Source organism: Gigantopelta aegis, chromosome 7, assembly GCF_016097555.1.
Source record: "Gigantopelta aegis isolate Gae_Host chromosome 7, Gae_host_genome, whole genome shotgun sequence".
NCBI lineage: Eukaryota > Metazoa > Mollusca > Gastropoda > Neomphalida > Peltospiridae > Gigantopelta > Gigantopelta aegis.
In genome coordinates, this window is record NC_054705.1 from 25,880,047 (window position 1) to 25,899,452 (window position 19,406).

General features: G+C 38.3%; 1 protein-coding gene across 3 annotated transcripts in view; it reads right to left on the reverse strand.

The window, feature by feature from the left end:
• The window catches only part of LOC121377476 (E3 ubiquitin-protein ligase RNF19A-like), a 30,091-nt gene extending 12,710 nt beyond the window's left edge, over positions 1–17,381 (reverse strand). For all 3 annotated transcript variants that reach the window (XM_041505487.1, XM_041505486.1, XM_041505485.1), the window contains exons 1-6: positions 16,687–17,381; positions 13,595–13,788; positions 12,128–12,272; positions 9,908–10,070; positions 9,436–9,547; positions 7,863–8,024 (exon numbers count right to left, since the gene is read on the reverse strand). In XM_041505487.1, coding sequence (XP_041361421.1) covers positions 7,863–8,024; positions 9,436–9,547; positions 9,908–10,070; positions 12,128–12,272; positions 13,595–13,788; positions 16,687–17,336 — 1,426 coding nt within the window. In that variant the 5' untranslated portion in view covers positions 17,337–17,381. The remainder of the gene's footprint in view (positions 1–7,862; positions 8,025–9,435; positions 9,548–9,907; positions 10,071–12,127; positions 12,273–13,594; positions 13,789–16,686) is intronic.
• Between the last annotated feature and the right edge of the window lie 2,025 nt (positions 17,382–19,406).

The window sequence follows — 19,406 nt, forward strand, 5'->3', positions numbered from 1 at the left end:
TCCCGAAACAACGTGGACGAGCCGACTTTCCAATGACAAGGGGTGTTAGCTTGTCTGTTCCAGTAGCATTAGCACACAGTGACACTGTGATTCGATCTTTTTGCCTTTTCTGACCTTGCACGGGCCCAGTTGCCCGAGTTGAATTTGGTCCAAGTTTATAAAATAAACCCGTTTCATCCAAATTGTAGATGTTTTCAGGGTCGTAATCTGTTAGATCTTCCTGAAGTTTCTGTCGCCCCTCAACTACAGCACCGAGATCAGCACTGCCCGCTTCGCCATGTGCCACGCGATTGGAAATGTTGTGTCGTTTCTTGAATTTCTGTAGCCATCCGGTTGAATAATGGAAAGTTTTATCTACCCCCATTTCTCCACCAAAATGTTTTGCCTTCTCAGTTAGCATTAGATCGGTAACATAGGCGTTTTGTGATCGAACATCGGAAAACCACATGAACAGGGCCTGTTCTAAGTTGTCGTGTATCTTCCATTGAAAAACAACAAACAAAAGCTACCATGCTGTAAAATAAACTGTTCTCTGTTAAGAAACAACATTTCCGGTGAGTGTCGTGTGCACTGTATACAGTGTACAGTATGTCGACTGGTGAGATATCCTGCCTGCAGTAGTCAGAAGGTCAAGGCCCAAAACAAAACAATGTTGATCTCTGGTCAGACCAAAATTCCAGAATTAATTATAATACTAATGTCTTCTTTTTTTAAAGCATGGATTGCACAGAAAAAGTGGGTATATTTAACCCTTATCCTGCCGCATTCTTTTTGCTAAATTTAAAGAATTTTCACCTGTTCTACATTTCTAGTAATTTTATTAAAATCCATGGGCATTTTAACATGAAATTACACCCATATATACCATAATGATCCACCTACGTAATGATAGCATTTTGTAGATGGTTATTTTATTTATGTTACCATGGCAACAGCTGCAAATTTCAATATACAATTTTTTCATTAATAATTAAGAAAACATGAATAAAACACTACTATTTTTTTTTAAATTTAAGTGTATGCTGTGATTTATTAAGCATAGTGATTGATTTAAAGACAAAATTAAGCAGACTGCCATTTTTTTCAGAATAATAGGGTGCAATGCACATACTGTCATCAACGCTTTTTTGTAAATTATGAAGATAATGTCCAACATTAACTATTATACATTTTTAGTAATATTATTAAAATCAGTTGACATTTCAGCATGAAATTATACACATATATACTAAGAATATCCATCTACGTAACGCTAACATTTTATAGTCAGTTATATTATTTATGTTACCATGGCAACAGCTGCAAATTTCAATATACCATATTTTCATTAATAATTATGAAAACTTTAATTAAAATCTAATATTTTTCTTTTAATTTAAGTCTATGCTGTGATTTATTAACCATAATGCTTGATGTAAAGAAAAAATTAAGTTGACAACCACGTTTTTTCTGAAAAATAGGGTCAGATGCGCATTCGGCTATCAACACATTTTTGTAAATTATGAACACAATTTCCAACATTAACTATTATACATTTCTGGTAATATTATTAAAATCAGTTGACATTTCAGCATGAAATTACACACATATATACTAAGAATATCCACCTACGTAAGGCTAACATTTTATAATCAGTTATATTATTTATGTTACCATGGCAACACCTGCAAATTTCAATATACCATATTTTCATTAATAATTATGAAAACTTTAATTAAACAACTAATATTTTTCTTTTAATTTAAGTCTATGCTGTGATTTATTAACCATACTGCTTGATGTAAAGAAAAAATTAAGTTCACAACCATGTTTTTTCTGAAAAATAGGGTCAGATGCGCATTCGGCTATCAACACATTTTTGTAAATTATGAACATAATTTCCAACATTAACTATTATACATTTCTGGTAATATTATTAAAATCAGTTGACATTTCAGCATGAAATTACACACATATATACTAAGAATATCCACCTACGTAAGGCTAACATTTTATAGTCAGTTATATTATTTATGTTACCATGGCAACACCTGCAAATTTCAATATACCATATTTTCATTAATAATTATGAAAATTTTAATTAAAAATTAATATTTTGCTTTTAATTTAAGTCTATGGTGTGATCTATTAACCATACTACTCGATTTAGAATAAGAATTAAGTAGACAGCCAATTTTATTTTTGAATAATAGGGTCAAATGCACATACTACCATCAACGCATTTTTGTAACTTGCATGTGGACATTGTGTCCAACATTACCTAGACACTAAAAATATGTATACTATCTCTATTACTTTATATATCTTTGTCAAATGACACAAGATTTTAAAAAAGGTATATGCCCTTTCACTTCCTGTCATTTTCAAATGAACATAATTAATCCTGTTACCATGGTAACCAATGCAAAAAGAGGAACCGTTTCCCATATGAAATGTTTTAAATGAATTTATTTGAATACAAATCACTGTATAATGATGTAATAATAAGCTCCCAGCTGTTTACAAGAGATGGGTGAAAATTGTGAATTCTGTTACCACGGTAACCAATGCAAAACAGAAAATTTCTAAAAAAATATCATTTTCAAGGACTGAGAAAAAACAATGTATAGTGACATAATTGTACTATGCCTGTAGAAAAGATATATGAAGCTTATTAATTCTGTTACCATGGTAACCAGTTCAAAACTATATGTTACCATGGTACCCAGATCGAAACTGTTACCATGGTAACCAATGCAAACTATTGGTTACCATGGTAAGGTATGTAAAACTGGAAACTATTTGCTGTATGCATGCAACTTTTGGGTCATACGGTCAAAAGTAAAGGACACCAGTAATCAATAATTTGAGGGTACTTGAAAACTCCACATCATAACTGCCGCAACTAGGTGGTTATGGGGTTTGGAATCTTTTTAAATTGGACACTGTATTTCATGTACACACTTTAAGCAGCAGCTATCTTACTATAATCATTCTAAAAATTATTAAAACGTATCCATTAATTCCCAAGATTTTAGGGTACATAATTTTACCCTTCATACCCTCTGGCAGAAACCCTGGACACTGATATTAGAATAATAGAAATAGTAAAAAGGATTTTATGCATTTCCATAATTTATTGTGACACAAGATACTTGCCATAGTGCTTCACACGGGCACAATTGTAAAAAAAAAGAGAAAAATGTCCATTCATCTAAAAAATGTTTTAAACCCAAAGAAACAAACATCAACATGTGAGCCCTAATTAAAATTCAATATGTACCATATACATAATGTGTATCCAGTGTTGAACACTTATGCATGATACAAAATACAAAATAGATCTAAACGGTCACCTGAGTAAATTGCTGACCACAACTACCAAACACATGGAGTGCGGAGCACCCATTTTCCTAGGGGGATTAAAATGACCAAATTCATGGTTTTGGGTTTTCCATGGGTGAGAGCAACTATCAAATAAATTTGGTTGGAAATGGTCTAGTATTTCTGAAAACATAATAGTTTAAATGCATTTGTCTATATGATAGATGGTTTAATGAATTCGTCTCCTACCTGGGGGGGCAGGGGACACGACATTAACGAAATTCGCAAAACTGATATTTGTATGGTATTCCTGGACACGATAATTGGCTTAATTTCCCCTATATGTGCCCCACCTTTAGGAGAGGGGTAGAATGACCAAATTCACAAGGAAATGGGTCACGAATATGCAATTTCTATATAACTATTGTGATCTCCATCCCCACCTAGGGGACATTCACAAGTTATATACACTGGTCATCTATTTGCCTTTATATATTATTTGAATACTATCCAGGTATAGCATTTCGGGTAAATGAGCTGGCCTAAAACCTTTTAACCATGTATTTCCATCATTTTACTCTGACACAATATTAGTTGTAATCCATGTAAAAATATGTAGTGATTCATTTGCAACCCTATATAGCTGTTCATGGCTGTAACTAGGATTTAAACAATGAACCAATGAGCATGGTAGGTGCAAGACACCATTTTGCAGTCATTTCAGGAAGGTTACATACTTAAAACATCAGTATCAATAAACTATTTTTCTATTATTTTAACAACACCCCCCCCCCCCCCCCCCCCCCCCCCCCCCCCCCCCCCCCCAAATGCATTCCTCCCACACCAGGGGCGTGATGCAGCCCAGTGGTAAAGCACAGTTGGTTTGGGATTGATTCCCATCGGCGGGCTCACTGGGCTATTTCTCGTTCCAGCCAGTGCTCCATGACTGGTATATCAAAGGCTGTGGTATGTACTATCCTGTCTTTGGGATGGTGTATATAAAAGATGCCTTGCTACTAATGGAAAATTGTTGGGGGTTTTCTCTCTAAGACTACTAGTATGTCAAAATTACCAAATGTTTGACATCCAATAGCCGATGATTAATAAGTGTGCTCTAGTGGTGTCGTTAAATAAAAAATAAAACACACACACACACACACCATTGCCTCTACCCGTTAGCTGAGACCCTGCTGTTTGGCAGTAAAGCTAATATGAATAATAATTGTTGTTATCTAGATTCAGGGATTTTCGTTCAACTCTGGCAGAAATGTGCCTGCATGCCCAACAAAAATGAGAGCCTGTACGCTTAGGCCTATGCCGCTTCATATTTTAATTTTTTTTTAATTTTGGGCCCTGTCGCTTAGGCCCTTGGAGAGGGAGGTCAGAATGTGTTTATGTGTGGCACAAAATGTAGTTGGAACTGATTAAAAAACAATTGAGAAGTCAAAAACGTGAAACGCGTGACGCACAGTAGTCCGATCGGACGTAGAAAATGTGCTCCCTACCGCAATAGGTCACACAAGTAAATGTTTAAAAACATTATTATCGGAATCATGAATTTATATTTGTGCAACTTCTTCTTACATGTTTATTGACGGAGTGAAAGAAGAAGAAATCACTGGCAGTTGGTCCCGCGAAGTATTGTATCTGGGTCAAGGGTCGATAATATAGGTCAACTACACTTCGAAGTTTTTGCGATTTTTCTTTGATATTTTTATCAACAATATAGGATCGTTTTATGATTTGTGATTATTACATCCAGAATACAACATTTTAATTGCATTAAATAATTTGTTTAACGATTTTTGAGGCAAAAACAATGTTTCGGGTCGTTGCCTACACAACAGTGTCCGCCCTGCTAAAGTACGTGGAATGTTTTTTCTTTTTAATTGTTATTTTAAAAAATTTAGTTATCACCATATTTTTAAAATAAAAAACGTGATTACTTACTCTGAATCTATTGCAAACCATTATCCTACTGTAATTTTCACATTTTATATAGGTCCATATAGTTACCGCACGAATTTTTTGGGGGTGTTGCGTAACACGAAAAAGGACCGTGTCGATGTTCTAAAAAACGGTCGATAACTGTTGCATGGAAAAAAAATTGGACCTCGCGGTAAGGGTGTATATACCCCCGACGCATCCACACCAATTGGTACCGTACAGGCCTGATGTACTAATCATAAGCGTACGGGATCCCGTTTTGTTTTGTAGGGGTGGGAGAGGGAGAAGGGCAGGCTAATTTGTGCCCGAATTAAACGAAAATACCACCAACTAAAAAAACATTTATTAGTTTTAGCGTTATTGCCAACCAGCTATATATAATATAGGGTTTCAAACGAAGCGCTACACAATTTTACATGGATTTAATTACAACTAGTATTGTGGGAGAAATGTTGGAACTACTAGTACATGATGAAAAGGTTTCAGGCCAGCTCAATTTGCCCGAATGTCTCTGTCGTATTCGCCCAAATTTTAGATTTTGGTACTAATAAATTTATCAAAATACAATAGATCCAACAGTGCAACACAACTACAGTTTACCTCATGATGATTAATTTATCTTTATAACATTTGCAGATATGTGTGCAGGGAATGGGTCAACCCCCTTTCCGGTCCCTGCTCGAGCAGATTAAAAAAAAAAAAAAATTCAATACATATTCCGGCGGAGCATTACAGAAATCCCCTATAAACTTCGCTCTCCAGACGAAGTAGGGCGATCTCGCCACCGGTCGATCTCGCCACGGTGAGATCGCCGTAAATTCCATATACTGCTGGGCGAAATCGCCGTACTATATATATCTAACTAAAGAGGAATTTTATTATTTAAAATGTTTGTATTACTATCATTTACTGCATGAAATGATACGAACAATGTTCAAATCAAATGTGATGTGTCCTTTTTTTCTGTCTTTGCCTGTTAAAGTGTTTCTTGTGAGTATAGTTTTCTCGCAGTGACCACTGCATACCGTTTTAAAGACGATTAACACTAATAATAGTGAACTCTAATCAACATATAGACATAAACTGTTACAATGAATTATAATTTCCCTGTAATAAAACTGAAATCGTGAAATGCTAATAAGCAATATTATTATAATAACCAATTTATTGTAATAAACAGTGACATTCCCGTCTGCTTATATGTATATAGAGTACGGCGATTTCGCCCAGCAGTATATGGAATTTACGGCTATCTCGCCCGTGGCGAGATCACCCGGTGGCGAAATCGCCGGACTCCCTCCAGACACCCCTACCTAAAATCCCAGCACACATGCCTGATTTTTAAAAGATTGTCATCCACCATACAACATTATTACAAAACATTCACTGCTTATATACGCTTATTCATAAAAGCCATGCACGGCACCCCCCCCCCCCCCCACCCCACACACACACACCAAATCCTTGGATCCGCGACTGGTATAGTAATAAAAAAAAAAAAACGGTGGCGCCACATAATTATATGTGATACGCAACGAGAATGTTTTGTGATTGGTTATTGAAAATAATGTAGGTCACGGTATTCTGCAGACTACTTCAGCAGATATTCGTAACCTATCGTTTGTAATTCATTTTTAAAAAATGAGAACAAATATATATCTACTCAGTAGTGATTAATACTAATGTGAATGTTGAAAAGGAAAAACTGGCAGAAAAACAACACACAACAAAACAACGACGAACACCGAGCACATGTGCGTATTCGATCATATAGTCGACGTAACTGTTCAAGTAAACATAGTTAGTTAGAATATCGTCTGCTGTAGTATAAGTAACCACGTTGTAATTATTAATGAAAACAGTTAGCCGCACATGCAAGCAATGTGTAATACTGCTGTCAAATTGTATGGCGGGAAATGTGCCGTCACATGACCTGTTGTTTATAAATAGAAACAGGGAAATGGCGCTTTTCGACGACTGTTTATGCCGTCGGATTACAATTATTTGATTGTGTTTGTACCTTTTTTAGGCATTAAAAGTGACACTTTTTCTAATTTAATGCAACTGTCATAATGTAGTTCATATATAATAGTATATTATGACAACTTTGTAGAGATAAAAGAAACCGCTACCAAAAAAACAAGAAACAATAACAAACAATAGCACGCGCCATTTGACGGGTCATTTTTGTTTTTAAAAAAAACATATGATGCACAACAGCAATTTAGCAAATATTTGGATATGTCATTCTAAGACTATTTATTGACATTTTTTTACTTTGTTTTTGACAAAAATGTCAACAATTAATTTAGAAAACGATTTTTAAATGAAAACAATGCAAAGTGACGTCATTGTGATGACGCTTGACGTGTATACACGTCAACGGCACGATAAGGGTTAATATCAAAATAAGGAGCATATTTAAATTGAAATCAAAATGCACATTGTAGTTCATGCGTGATGACATTTTGGCTCCAAATGCCGTTTTTACGTCTTAGCAAAAAAAGCCCAGCAAAAATTGACATTGTAACACGAGAACCTTTTTCCCCCTCCTGTTGGACTGATGTGGGGAGGGGGGGGGGGGGGGGGACTAATAATACGAATGCAGTTACCTCTGTACGGAGATCGGCATGGATGATTGCTGTTGATGTTTTCATCGAAGTCGAACCTTACACCGCCAGTGTTTTTCGTGATGCCACAGCCAACACAGCTGCGGCACAGTGACACAGGTACAACTCCATAGACATAGGCAAGGAGAATTGGCACACCAGTACCTAGAAGAAAAAAAGAAAAAGATTATTAAATCTCTACCGACAATGTATGGATCATTCATTGGTGGATTTGAGAGGGGGGGGGGGGGGGGGGGGGGGAGAGTGTCACTGGGGTCCAATAACCCCACCACATACACCTGATTGAACTGCCTTTCAATGATTTTTAAAAGTTGATTACGCACAATATACACAGGGATGAGAATGACAATTTGTATTTTCAGCTGAAATTAGACGGGGTCCAGGGGGCAGCAGGTCCCTGGCCAGGTCCAGGGCAGAGCTATAGGGGTTTTTACAATTGCAAGGCAAAAATCTGCATCAGGAGACACATACATCACAGAATTACAGAATAACTTATATACCATAGAAAGGATTATTATAATGCATAAACTCCTGTCAATAATTATGAAACCATTTTTGAACGGAAAAATCACATATAAAAGCGCTCGATCACCACTACAGTCGAAAATGGCGGTTGTTTTGCACATAACGGCCTAGAACTGTAAGGGCTACACTGATTGGTCTCAATATCTCCGATGTCTCAATTTTAGCCAATCACAGTGGTCATAGTAAACAGTACTAAATATATACACACAAAGCTAGTTTTGTTTTATTTTCGTATACACACAGTGCGTCGAAATAAACATGGCGGCCGCTACATTACTGTAGCAGCTGCACAACGACCTCAACTTTAACTGATATTTCCACGAGTGCAAGGCATATACCTATATTCTAAACACACACACACACACACACAATTTTCTCAAATTTACACGCTTCACAGAATCGACCCTAGGGGTCCAAAATCCGTGGAAAATTCTCATCCCTATATACAACATTTAATCTCACATTTCAATTTTGTATTAAATATACAAGGGCAGATCCAGTGAATATTTTAGAGACGGGACCAAGGACAAAAGGGTGCATGGACAAACTCATGAAAGAGGCACTTCAATGAAATTTTCGACGATTGTAAAATGGAAATTGTATACAAATTTCTCAAAGGAGTAAAAATTAGGGGGGTATGTGTGCTTGACAGGTACCCCCCTGGTCTCCTCCCTTAGATACTTGATGCAGAAAGAAATGCTTTATTTAACGATGCACTCAACACATTTTAGTTACGCTTATATGGCATCAGACATATGGTTAAGGACCACACAGATATTGAGAGAGGAAACCCGCTATTGCCACTTAATGGGCTACTCTTTTCGATTAGCAGCAAGGGATCTTTTATATGCACCATCCCACAGACAGGGTTGTACATACCACAGCCTTTGATATACCCAGTCGTGGTGCACTGGCTGGAGCGAGAAATAGCCCAATGGGCCCACCAACGGGGATCGATCCCACATCGAGCGAGCACTGTACCACAGGGCTACATCCCGCCCCGGCTACACCAGTGAAACCAGCCACTTACCGACAGCGAGACCGGCGATGACAGGCGCGACAATAATGGAAGCGACAACTCCACCCGTGATTGCGAGGTTGCGCCTGTGTCGCGACGGCTTGTCCTCGTAGCGGGCATGAATCTGGAAATAAAGCACAAACCATGTCATTTCAGTTGAAATGCATAACCAATATCAAATGGCCTCAAACCACCCCCAAATCACCCCCATTCATTCAAGCCAGTGTGTTTAAGCAGGGCTCGAAATTAATGGTGGCACTGACACCAATTGCCACAGCTGTGGGTCGAATTGCCAAATGTCAGGGGCTTTTCCAATGGCAGTCACTGAGCTACATTTTTTCATTAGTAGCACAGACAGGACAGGACATACCATGGCCTTTGATATACCAGTCGTGGTGCACTGACTGTAACGAGTGAGCGCTTCATCACTGGGCTACGTCTAACCCCCACCTCCCGCATCCCTGATGGGAAGGACTATAATTACCTTTCTGCCGACCCAGACCGGAATGCCGATGATCATGGCGGGGATTGCAATGCTGGCAACCAGGGTGATTCCGACGGGCGCACCGACCAGCGTTCCAAGCTGCCATAGGATTTTCTTCTTTCGACTCCATGGCTTCTTTCCCCAGAATGTGCAGCCCGATGGACTGGCAGAAAGGAAAGGAATGTATGTTTAACGACACCTCAGCACATCTTAAACTAAGGCTACTTGTTGCTGCATTGCCTACACCTACAGCAGGACTCGCCCTACCAAAAAGCTTTTTATACAAAGTGGCTACAACATTTACTATTTGGCGAATAAAATGGTGTTGAAATTGGCCACTTTTTAATAATTTTCAAGGAACACATTACATATATCTAAAATTTGGCTAAAACTAAAATTCTTTCCAGTGTGAGCCCGGGTCAGGTCGGGTCGGGTCGGGCCGGGTCGGGTCATATCATAGGGCTTAACAAACACTTTCAGAGCAAGCTGTTGTACAGGGCTCACCCTGTACATTGCCAAATTAGCCAATTGCTCATTTTTATACAAAATGGCTACAAAATTTAGTCTTTGGTTAATCAAATATTCCTCAAATTAACCACATTTTTAACAAATTTAAAGAAAATACTCTACATTTCTGAAAATTGGCTGAACCAAAAATGTTTCCAGTGTGAGCCCTGGCTGTAGTGCACGCCTGTCATGGGCACGTGTTGGCCCATGCCGGCTCCTCTGTCCAGGACAATCGTAAGCCCTGCTATACAGTACGTATGTTTTATATGCTCTATTCCATAGACAGTGCAGTCACACGGCACTGGTTGGATCAGGAAATGGAAGTTTTGTTTCACAACATTTCAGTGCATACTAAACAATAGACCGGCCTCGGTGGCGTTGTAGTTAGGCCATCGGTCTACAGGCTGGTAGGTACTGGGTTTGGATCCCAGTCAAGGCATAGGATTTTTAATCCAGATACCGACTCCAAACCCTGAGTGAGTGCTCCGCAAGGCTCAATGGGTAGGTGTAAACCACTGGCACCGACCAGTGATCCATAACTGGTTCAACAAAGGCCATGGTTTGTGCTATCCTGCATGTGGGAATCGCAAATAAAAGATCCCTTGCTGCCTGTCATAAAAGAGTAGCCTATGTGGCAACAGCGGGTTTCCTCTAAAAAACAGTGTCAGAATGACGTCCAATTGATAAGATAAAAAATCAATGTGCTCTAGTGCCGTTGTTAAAGTTTACTCTCTTTTTTTCTAAGCAAAAGTTATTTGGTGTTAACATGTGGTTAATGTGACTCTTGGTCAAAACAAATTAAAGTTAAGTTATATATATATAATAACATTTGTTTTTGATTAACTACACCACAAGAGCACATCGACTCAATAATGATCAGCTACTGAATGTCAAACATTTGGCAACTTTTTTACTCACAAATTATATGCACTTTGTCACAGATAGAACACCATATACAATTTAGCTATTTTGATATACATGTACTAGTCGTGGAACATGGGTTGGGCCAGGAAAACCCCCAATCAGAGAATGGGTCCACTGCGGTGGTTCGATCCTATGATGCAAGCACCTCGGGCGAGTGCTCTACCGACTGAGCTAGACATACCCCTGGTCAAACAATATTCTGTTTTGTTTAACGACACCACTAGAGCACACTGCTTGTGGTGCACTGGTTGTAACGAGAAAAATGGTCAAACATGAGACAGGAATTTACTGCTTCTGTGTCACTACTGAAAAAACAGCAAGGGATCTTTAATGTGCATTTTTTTTACAGACAGGACAGTACACACCATGAACTTTGATATACTGGTGATGGGGAATTGGTTGAAATGGGGGGAACAAACACCACAAGGGCTTGCTTGATCTCATGACTCAAGCACCTTAGGGGAAGGAAGGAAATGTTTTCTTTAACGACGCACTCAACATATTTTATTTTCGGTTATATGCTGTCGGACATATAGTTAAGGACCACACAAATATTGAGGGAGGAAACCCGCTGTCGCCACTTCGTGGGCTATTCTTTTCAATTAGCAACAAGACATCTTTTATATGCACCATCCCATAGACAGGATAGCACATACCACGGCCTTTGATGTACCCAGTCGTGGTGTCACCTTAGGGGAGTACTCTATGGACCGACCTAGACCCTGCCCCACCACTTTTAATGAAACCTTTATGTGAAGTTATGTAATTTCGATCCCTGCATGTATCCACCTTAAATAATGTAGGTCTGTAATCTCCTTCATACAGAGCCAGCAGAACTCCGCTCCACAGAGCATGCAGGACATGTGGTTACACGAACCGCCGTTCATCTTGACGAACAGAGCGCCGCAGCATGGGCACGGCTTGATGTCGTCTCCTGGAAAAAAAAGTCATTAAAGCGAAAACTAATTTGTTGCCGCGGTTTGGGGAATTTAATTATCAATGTATAATTAATTAACAGTCAAAATACTTTATATAACTGTAGAGTCTGGCACAGCAAAACAACTTTATACTAAATACGTCTCGGTGGTAAGCCCTAGCTTGGACATAAGGCCGGTAGGTACTGGGATCGCACCCGGTACCTACTCTCACCCAGAGTGAGTTTTAACGACTCAGTGGGTAGGTGTAAGACCACTACAACCTCTCGTCTCTGACTAACCACTAACAACTAACTCATTATCCTGTACAGACAGCCCTGATAGCTGAGGTGTGTGCCCAGGACAGCGCACTTAGATATAAGCACAGAAATAAGTGGAAATGAAAAATGTACTAAATTTGGAAGTGATACATGTATATACAATGATAAATTCAAACACAAAGATAAAAGATAAACTATTTTTATAATAACAAACAACTTTGTTATTGCTTATATTTGAGATCACGATTTCAAAGTCCAGCATACACTGTGCTGTAACTAAGCGAGGGCAATAAAACGAAGTGGACTTACTCTGTGAGCCTGACTCAACGCTGTAACTAAGCGAGGGCAATAAAACGAAGTGGACTTACTCTGTGAGCCTGACTCAACGCTGTAACTAAGCGAGGGCAATAAAACGACTTACTCTGTGGCCTGACTTACTCTGTAACTAAGCGAGGGCAATGAAACGAAGTCACTTACGCTGTGACTCAACGCTGTAACTAAGCGAGGGCAATAAAACGAAGTGGACTTACTCTGTGAGCCTGACTCAACGCTGTAACTAAGCGAGGGCAATAAAACGAAGTGGACTTACTCTGTGAGCCTGACTCAACGCTGTAATTAAGCGAGGGCAATAAAACGAAGTGGACTTACTCTGTGAGCCTGACTCAACGCTGTAACTAAGCGAGGGCAATAAAACGAAGTGGACTTACTCTGTGAGCCTGACTCAACGCTGTAACTAAGCGAGGGCAATAAATCGAAGTGGACTTACTCTGTGAGTATGAATCAGTACTGTAACTAAACAAGGACAATAAAGTGAAGTGGACTTACCTCGTGACCACAACTCAGTGCTGTAACTAAGCGAGAGCAATAAAACGAAGTGGACTTACTCTGTGAGCATGATTCTGTGCTGTAACTAAGCGAGGGCAATAAATCGAAGTGGACTTACTCTGTGAGCATGATTCTGTGCTGTAACTAAGCGAGGGCAATAAATCGAAGTGGACTTACTCTGTGAGCCTGACTCAATGCTGTAACTAAGCGAGGGCAATAAAATGAAGTGGACTTACTCTTTGAGCATGATTCAGTACTGTAACTAAGCGACCCTGATCGCATGTTTGGAAACCGCTTCGTGCGAGCTGCATTACAGGTCTGGTTAGGATGCCACTGCTGTTTACAATGGTAGCAGAAGAATGTATCACAGCCGGGTTTCTCGCACTTCAGTTTGGGACATCCTGCGCAATCGGCTGTTATCACAGCATATCTGAAAAAACACCCAACACAAACCAATTGATGTACTTCAGTTGTATAAATTACTATAATATATTAAAATAGAATTAGCCCTTATCAGTAGCCAAATTACTCATGTAGCCAATAATTACACACATCACTTGATAATTCTGACAGTCTTCAGACGAAACCCACTACATGTGTCAATGATAATAATAATAATAATAATAATAAAAAATTCTTTATTTTCAGAGGGTAAACACATTCAGTACAAGGTGACTGGTCTCCCATGAGGCCCTCTCTAATCTATACATGATATTATACATACATACATTCAAAGAAACAACATCAACATACATGTAATATGTATAGCATGAGGAACAATAGCAGATATTATGAATATATAAATAATATTTAAATCAATTTGTTAAGAAACTTGAGTCAGTGATAACTCAATACATGATAACTCAATACATCATAATTATTTTAACAAACACAAAATCAACAACAAAGGTATATCTTAAAATTGATTATTATTTGAATAGTGCTTAAAATAACTGGATTTGAATGAGGCGAGGGATTGAGAATATTTTATCTTTGAAGGTAGTGTGTTCCACAGTTTAGCTCCCCTGCATGAAAAACTATGGCAATAAAATTCTGTTCTTGGTTTTAATTCATAAAGGTGATTATGTTGAGTTGACCTCAGATTTAAGGAGTGAATTTCTGAAGTTGTTTGAAACATTGTTTCTAGATATGATGGAGATAGTTTGTTGAGGACTTTGTAGACAAACTGGCAGGTTCTAAAGTCAATTCTCTCTTTGATTTTAAGCCATTTGAGAGAGCTAATTATTTCTGCAGTGGACATTTCTTTGCTTTTTTCAGTAATAAGTCTTGCAGCTTGATTTTGGATTTTTTGAAGTTTTCCTATAGAATGTTTTGAACAGGTTCCCCAAATTGTGGAGCAATAGTCTAAGTGAGGTAATATGTAAGAGCTGTAGAATATTAATCTGGTCTTTTGGTCAAGATATTTTCTGTTTTGTCGAAAAATGTATAATAAATAAGAAGATTTTTTAATAATGGCATTTATGTGGTTAGCCCATGTCAGTGTTGGGTCAATGTGTACACCAAGAAGTTTTTCAGAAGTGGAACATTGCACTGGTATGTGATCTACATATACAGTCAATGTTGTTGAGGTTTCTGCAATCGAGGTCAGTTTTTTAGAAGAACCAATAAGCATGATTTTAGTTTTATTTAAGTTAAGAGACATCTTATTATGGTTGCACCAAAGACTCACCTCATTCAAATCTAACTGGACATGTTTTTCTAACAGAGATATGTCATCAGCTACAGATGTGGAGCTTACATCATCAGCAAACAGATCCATGACACAATGCTTTGCATAGAGTGGCAGATCATTGATATATAATGCAAACAAAGTGGGGCCAAGTACTGATCCCTGTGGGATGCCATATGAGAGATTAAGAGGATCAGATCGGGCTTTGCCAAGAACAACAGTTTGTTTTCTACCCGAGAGATATGATTCAAACCATTTTAGAGATTTTGAATCAAAGTGATAGATGCTTAGTTTCTTCATGAGTATATCATGATCTATCATGTCAAATGCTTTTTTAAAATCAATGAATGTAGCTGAGACAAATTTACCATCATCTACTGACTTTTGCCAATTATTAACAATTCTAAGTAGAGCTGTTTCACAGGAATGTTTGGTTCTAAATCCAGATTGGTATTCATAAAGGAGTTTGTATTCTTCGAAGAATTCAGATAATGCTTTATGCACATGTTTTTCCATTATTTTAGACATTATTGGCAATATAGAAATTGGTCTAAAGTTTTCACACTTTTGTCTATCCCCAGTTTTAAATAATGGAGTTATTTTTGCATGTTTCCATTGCTCAGGAAATATCCCTGATGTTATGCTGTTGTTGATGATGGTTACAAGTGATGGGGTTATAACAGCTGAAGCCAATTTAACAAAGTGTGGTCCTATGTCATCCAATCCCATTGATTTTTTTACATCACAGTTCTGAAGTTGTTCAAAATGATACAGGTAGGTTACATTTTATTTTCACACAAATTGCTCAGTGGACTTGGGTATTTTCTCTGTAGCAATGCAAGCACTCGTCTACATGTAGGAAGAAGTTTGCTTTGTTTAACGACACCACTGGAGCACATTGATTCATTAATCATCGGCTATTGGACGTGAAACATTTGTTAATTCTGACTCATCAGAGGAGACCCACTAAATGTTTTCCTAATGCAGTAAAGGGATCTTTTACATGCACTTTCCCAGACAGGACAGCACATACCACAGCCTTTTGTGGTGCACTGGTTGAACGAGAAAAACCCCAATCAGCTGAATGGATCCACCAAGGTGGTTCAATCATGCGATGCCTACATATAGGGTTGCCAAAAGTAGAAATGACTTCTCCCTGCACAGACAAAAAGGGAGACATTTGATCAAAATGGATGAAGTGAATATTTATTGGTATATTGTAGCATTTTGTCATGTTCCACATTTTTGGGGAAAAGATACAAATCCTAATATTTGTTATCGTTTTATGTATATATTCTTGCGCAAATTAAACAACGTATGTGAAGTTCCAAGGCTAGCTCTAGCACTTGCCAAATTCGCCAATTGCGAATTTTAAAAACAATTGGAGAATTTTATTTTAATTTGGCGAAATAATTTCAAGTATTAATTGACATTTTGTTACAAAATAACTGGGTTTCTCTAAGCTTAGTAGATAATTTGGCGAAATAATTTCAAGTATTAATTGACATTTTGTTACAAAATAACTGGGTTTCTCTAAGCTTAGTAGATAATTTGGAGAAATTTCCTGCTGACCCAGAACTAGCCTGAGTCCCATCTATGTGGAGTCCGGCTGGTACAGTTTAAAAAAGTACTACTCACCCGCAGTCTGGTGCCGGACACCACCTCACATCGGGATCGGTGGCGAGTACGCGACGAAGCATGAACTCCTCATACATGGTCTTCACGGCTCTGTCCTCCAGGATGGCGTGCACGTCGTTCGGGTGCAGCAGTTCGGGGCACTCGGTGCACATGACTTTGATGCGGCTCTCCGATATCTCGATCTGCAGGTAGCGCTGGAGACAATCGCGGCACGTGCGGTGATCGCAGTTGGTCATCACCTCGGGAAACTGGTCGGCATCCTGCTCGACCAGACACACGGGACACTCGCGGGGCACCCCTCCTCCGCCCCCCACACTGCCACTCGGCTGCCTCAAACGCGGCTGTCGACGGGGGGAGATGTAGCACACGGTCTGATTGGGCACCTGCAGGGTGATACTCGACGACAAGTTCAACTGGTCTGAACTCAGGCTGCTGGTATTGGCTTTGGCGATGTTGAAGCTCATCTCAGAGTGACTAGAGTCCGAGTCCGAGTCGAGGCTGACTTGAGACTTGGAGTATTTGCAAGAATGCCGGAACCGGAACCGGTGTCGCAGGCTGAAGTTTAAGTTGAAGGTGGAGCCTCTGCGGTAGCCGGAGTTGCGGGAGGCACCCGACAACGTGGAGATGACCTCACTATTACCTCTCTTCATCTTTTTTTTGTATGTCTTTATAGGTAGCTTTGCCACAGATGTGACAAACCTGAAAGCAAACGAGAAAACTTTTCCATACTGTGAACCAGGGACCCGTTCCATAAAAGTGATCTTAGCCATACAATCACCATACGTGCCTAACGACCGCACTCACTTAAGGTGATCTTACAACTAAGATCACTTTGTGGAATGGGGCCCAGGGCCAATATTTTCTTAGGTATCTTAGCACTCTGAAATCGTAAAACCATCGTAAACTATGACACAACTATGGTGTGAGCTATAGTGATATCATAGCCAAGATAGATTTACAATATCATAGTGCTAAGATTGCTAAGAAAATCCTAGCCTGATTAAGATTCTGACATGGCTTTTTTTTTTCCGCAACTACACACCTTTGCAATTTATGTCTCAGACAAATAACAATTTGTATGGAAGACAGATCACAGTAGTTAATCTCAGTAAATACAGTTAAGTTTTATGGGAACACATCTGCAGCTAGTGTGTGACATGTTACATATTTTATGGGAACCAAACTATAGTGTGCCTTAATATTTTTAGGGGTTTCTTGAATATTTGCCATGGACTCAGTCACAGTAAATACAATTTAAAGTTTCATGGGAACATATCTGCAGCTAGTCTGTGACATGTTAGGTCTCACTACACAGATCACTTCCGGGAGAGAGTTCATTCATCACGGTCCACTATAGTTCCTAACTGTGACACATGTTATGGTTCACATATTCACTTCTAGGAAATGGTGAAGAATTAAAACAATATGTATGTTTAATGGTAAGCCTTGTGGCTGTATTTTGCCATACTAGGGTTTAACAGCCTGTTACAGAGAGATCTAATAGATATACAGTTAGGAGAGATATTTTCATAATCGTGTTCTATTCAGTTACGGGAATTATAGAATCCCCGTGACAAAAAGCTAAAGAACAAAACAAGAATAAAATTAGCTACCACCGAACAGCTTAGTCGGTCACAGAAGTAACCGAATGTACGAACATAGCCTTGGTACAGGTTATTTTGATTAAATATAATCGTATCAATTCAGCTTAATTCTCGTCTTCACTTAAATCAACAGGTCTTATTATTAATGCATCTCAAATGTTTGCAGAAAGTATTTAAATTAAGAACAACAAAATTAATACAAATGTCCCATTAATTTAAGGAAATACACAAACAGTGCATACCAATACTACTACTACAACAATGACAACAACAATAACAATAACAATAATGATAATGATGATAAATAATAATAATAATAATTATTATGATTATTATTATGATAGTATTCAATTAAAAAAAAAACCAAGAAAAAAAAAAAAAAAAAACCCACCTACCTACCTACACTAATTTTTTGGGGGATGCAATCGGAAACACAAATATTTTTTTGTTTGGCCTCATTAAAATTTGCACTGCAAGGCGACCAAGTTGAAGTTCTCCAAAAACTTTTCAGGTGATTGTGGAGGGGAATGGGAGTGAGCACTGCTACACAATACATGTACCTATTAATACATTTTGTAATTACTAATCAGTGTTTCTGCCAGAATGGTATGGTGCTATGGAATTGAATGCAACCAGTCAAAAAGTTAACTTAAAAAATTAAATTTTGGGTATGGCATCATACCCGTTTTACCCTCTGGCAGAAACCCTGCTAATTAATGGACCATACACGTGTACATGAAAAAACCCAGAAGTTTTTGATCAAAAGACAGTTCTAATAGTGAAAAATACACCAGTGTTTACGATCTAGGGTCTGTCATTTTAAACATTATTATATCTGGTTATCATCTGTAAGTAATGTCTGATTAAAACTAGCAAAAGACAGTTCTAATAGTGAAAAATACACCAGTGTTTACTATCTAGGGTCTGTCATTTTAAACATTATTATATCTGGTTATCATCTGTAAGTAATGTCTGATTAAAACTAGCAAAAGACAGTTCTAATAGTGAAAAATACATCAGTGTTTACTATCTTGGGTCTGTCACTTTAAACATTATTATATCTGGTTTTTATCATCTGTAAGTAATGTCTGATTAAAACTAGCAAAAGACAGTTCT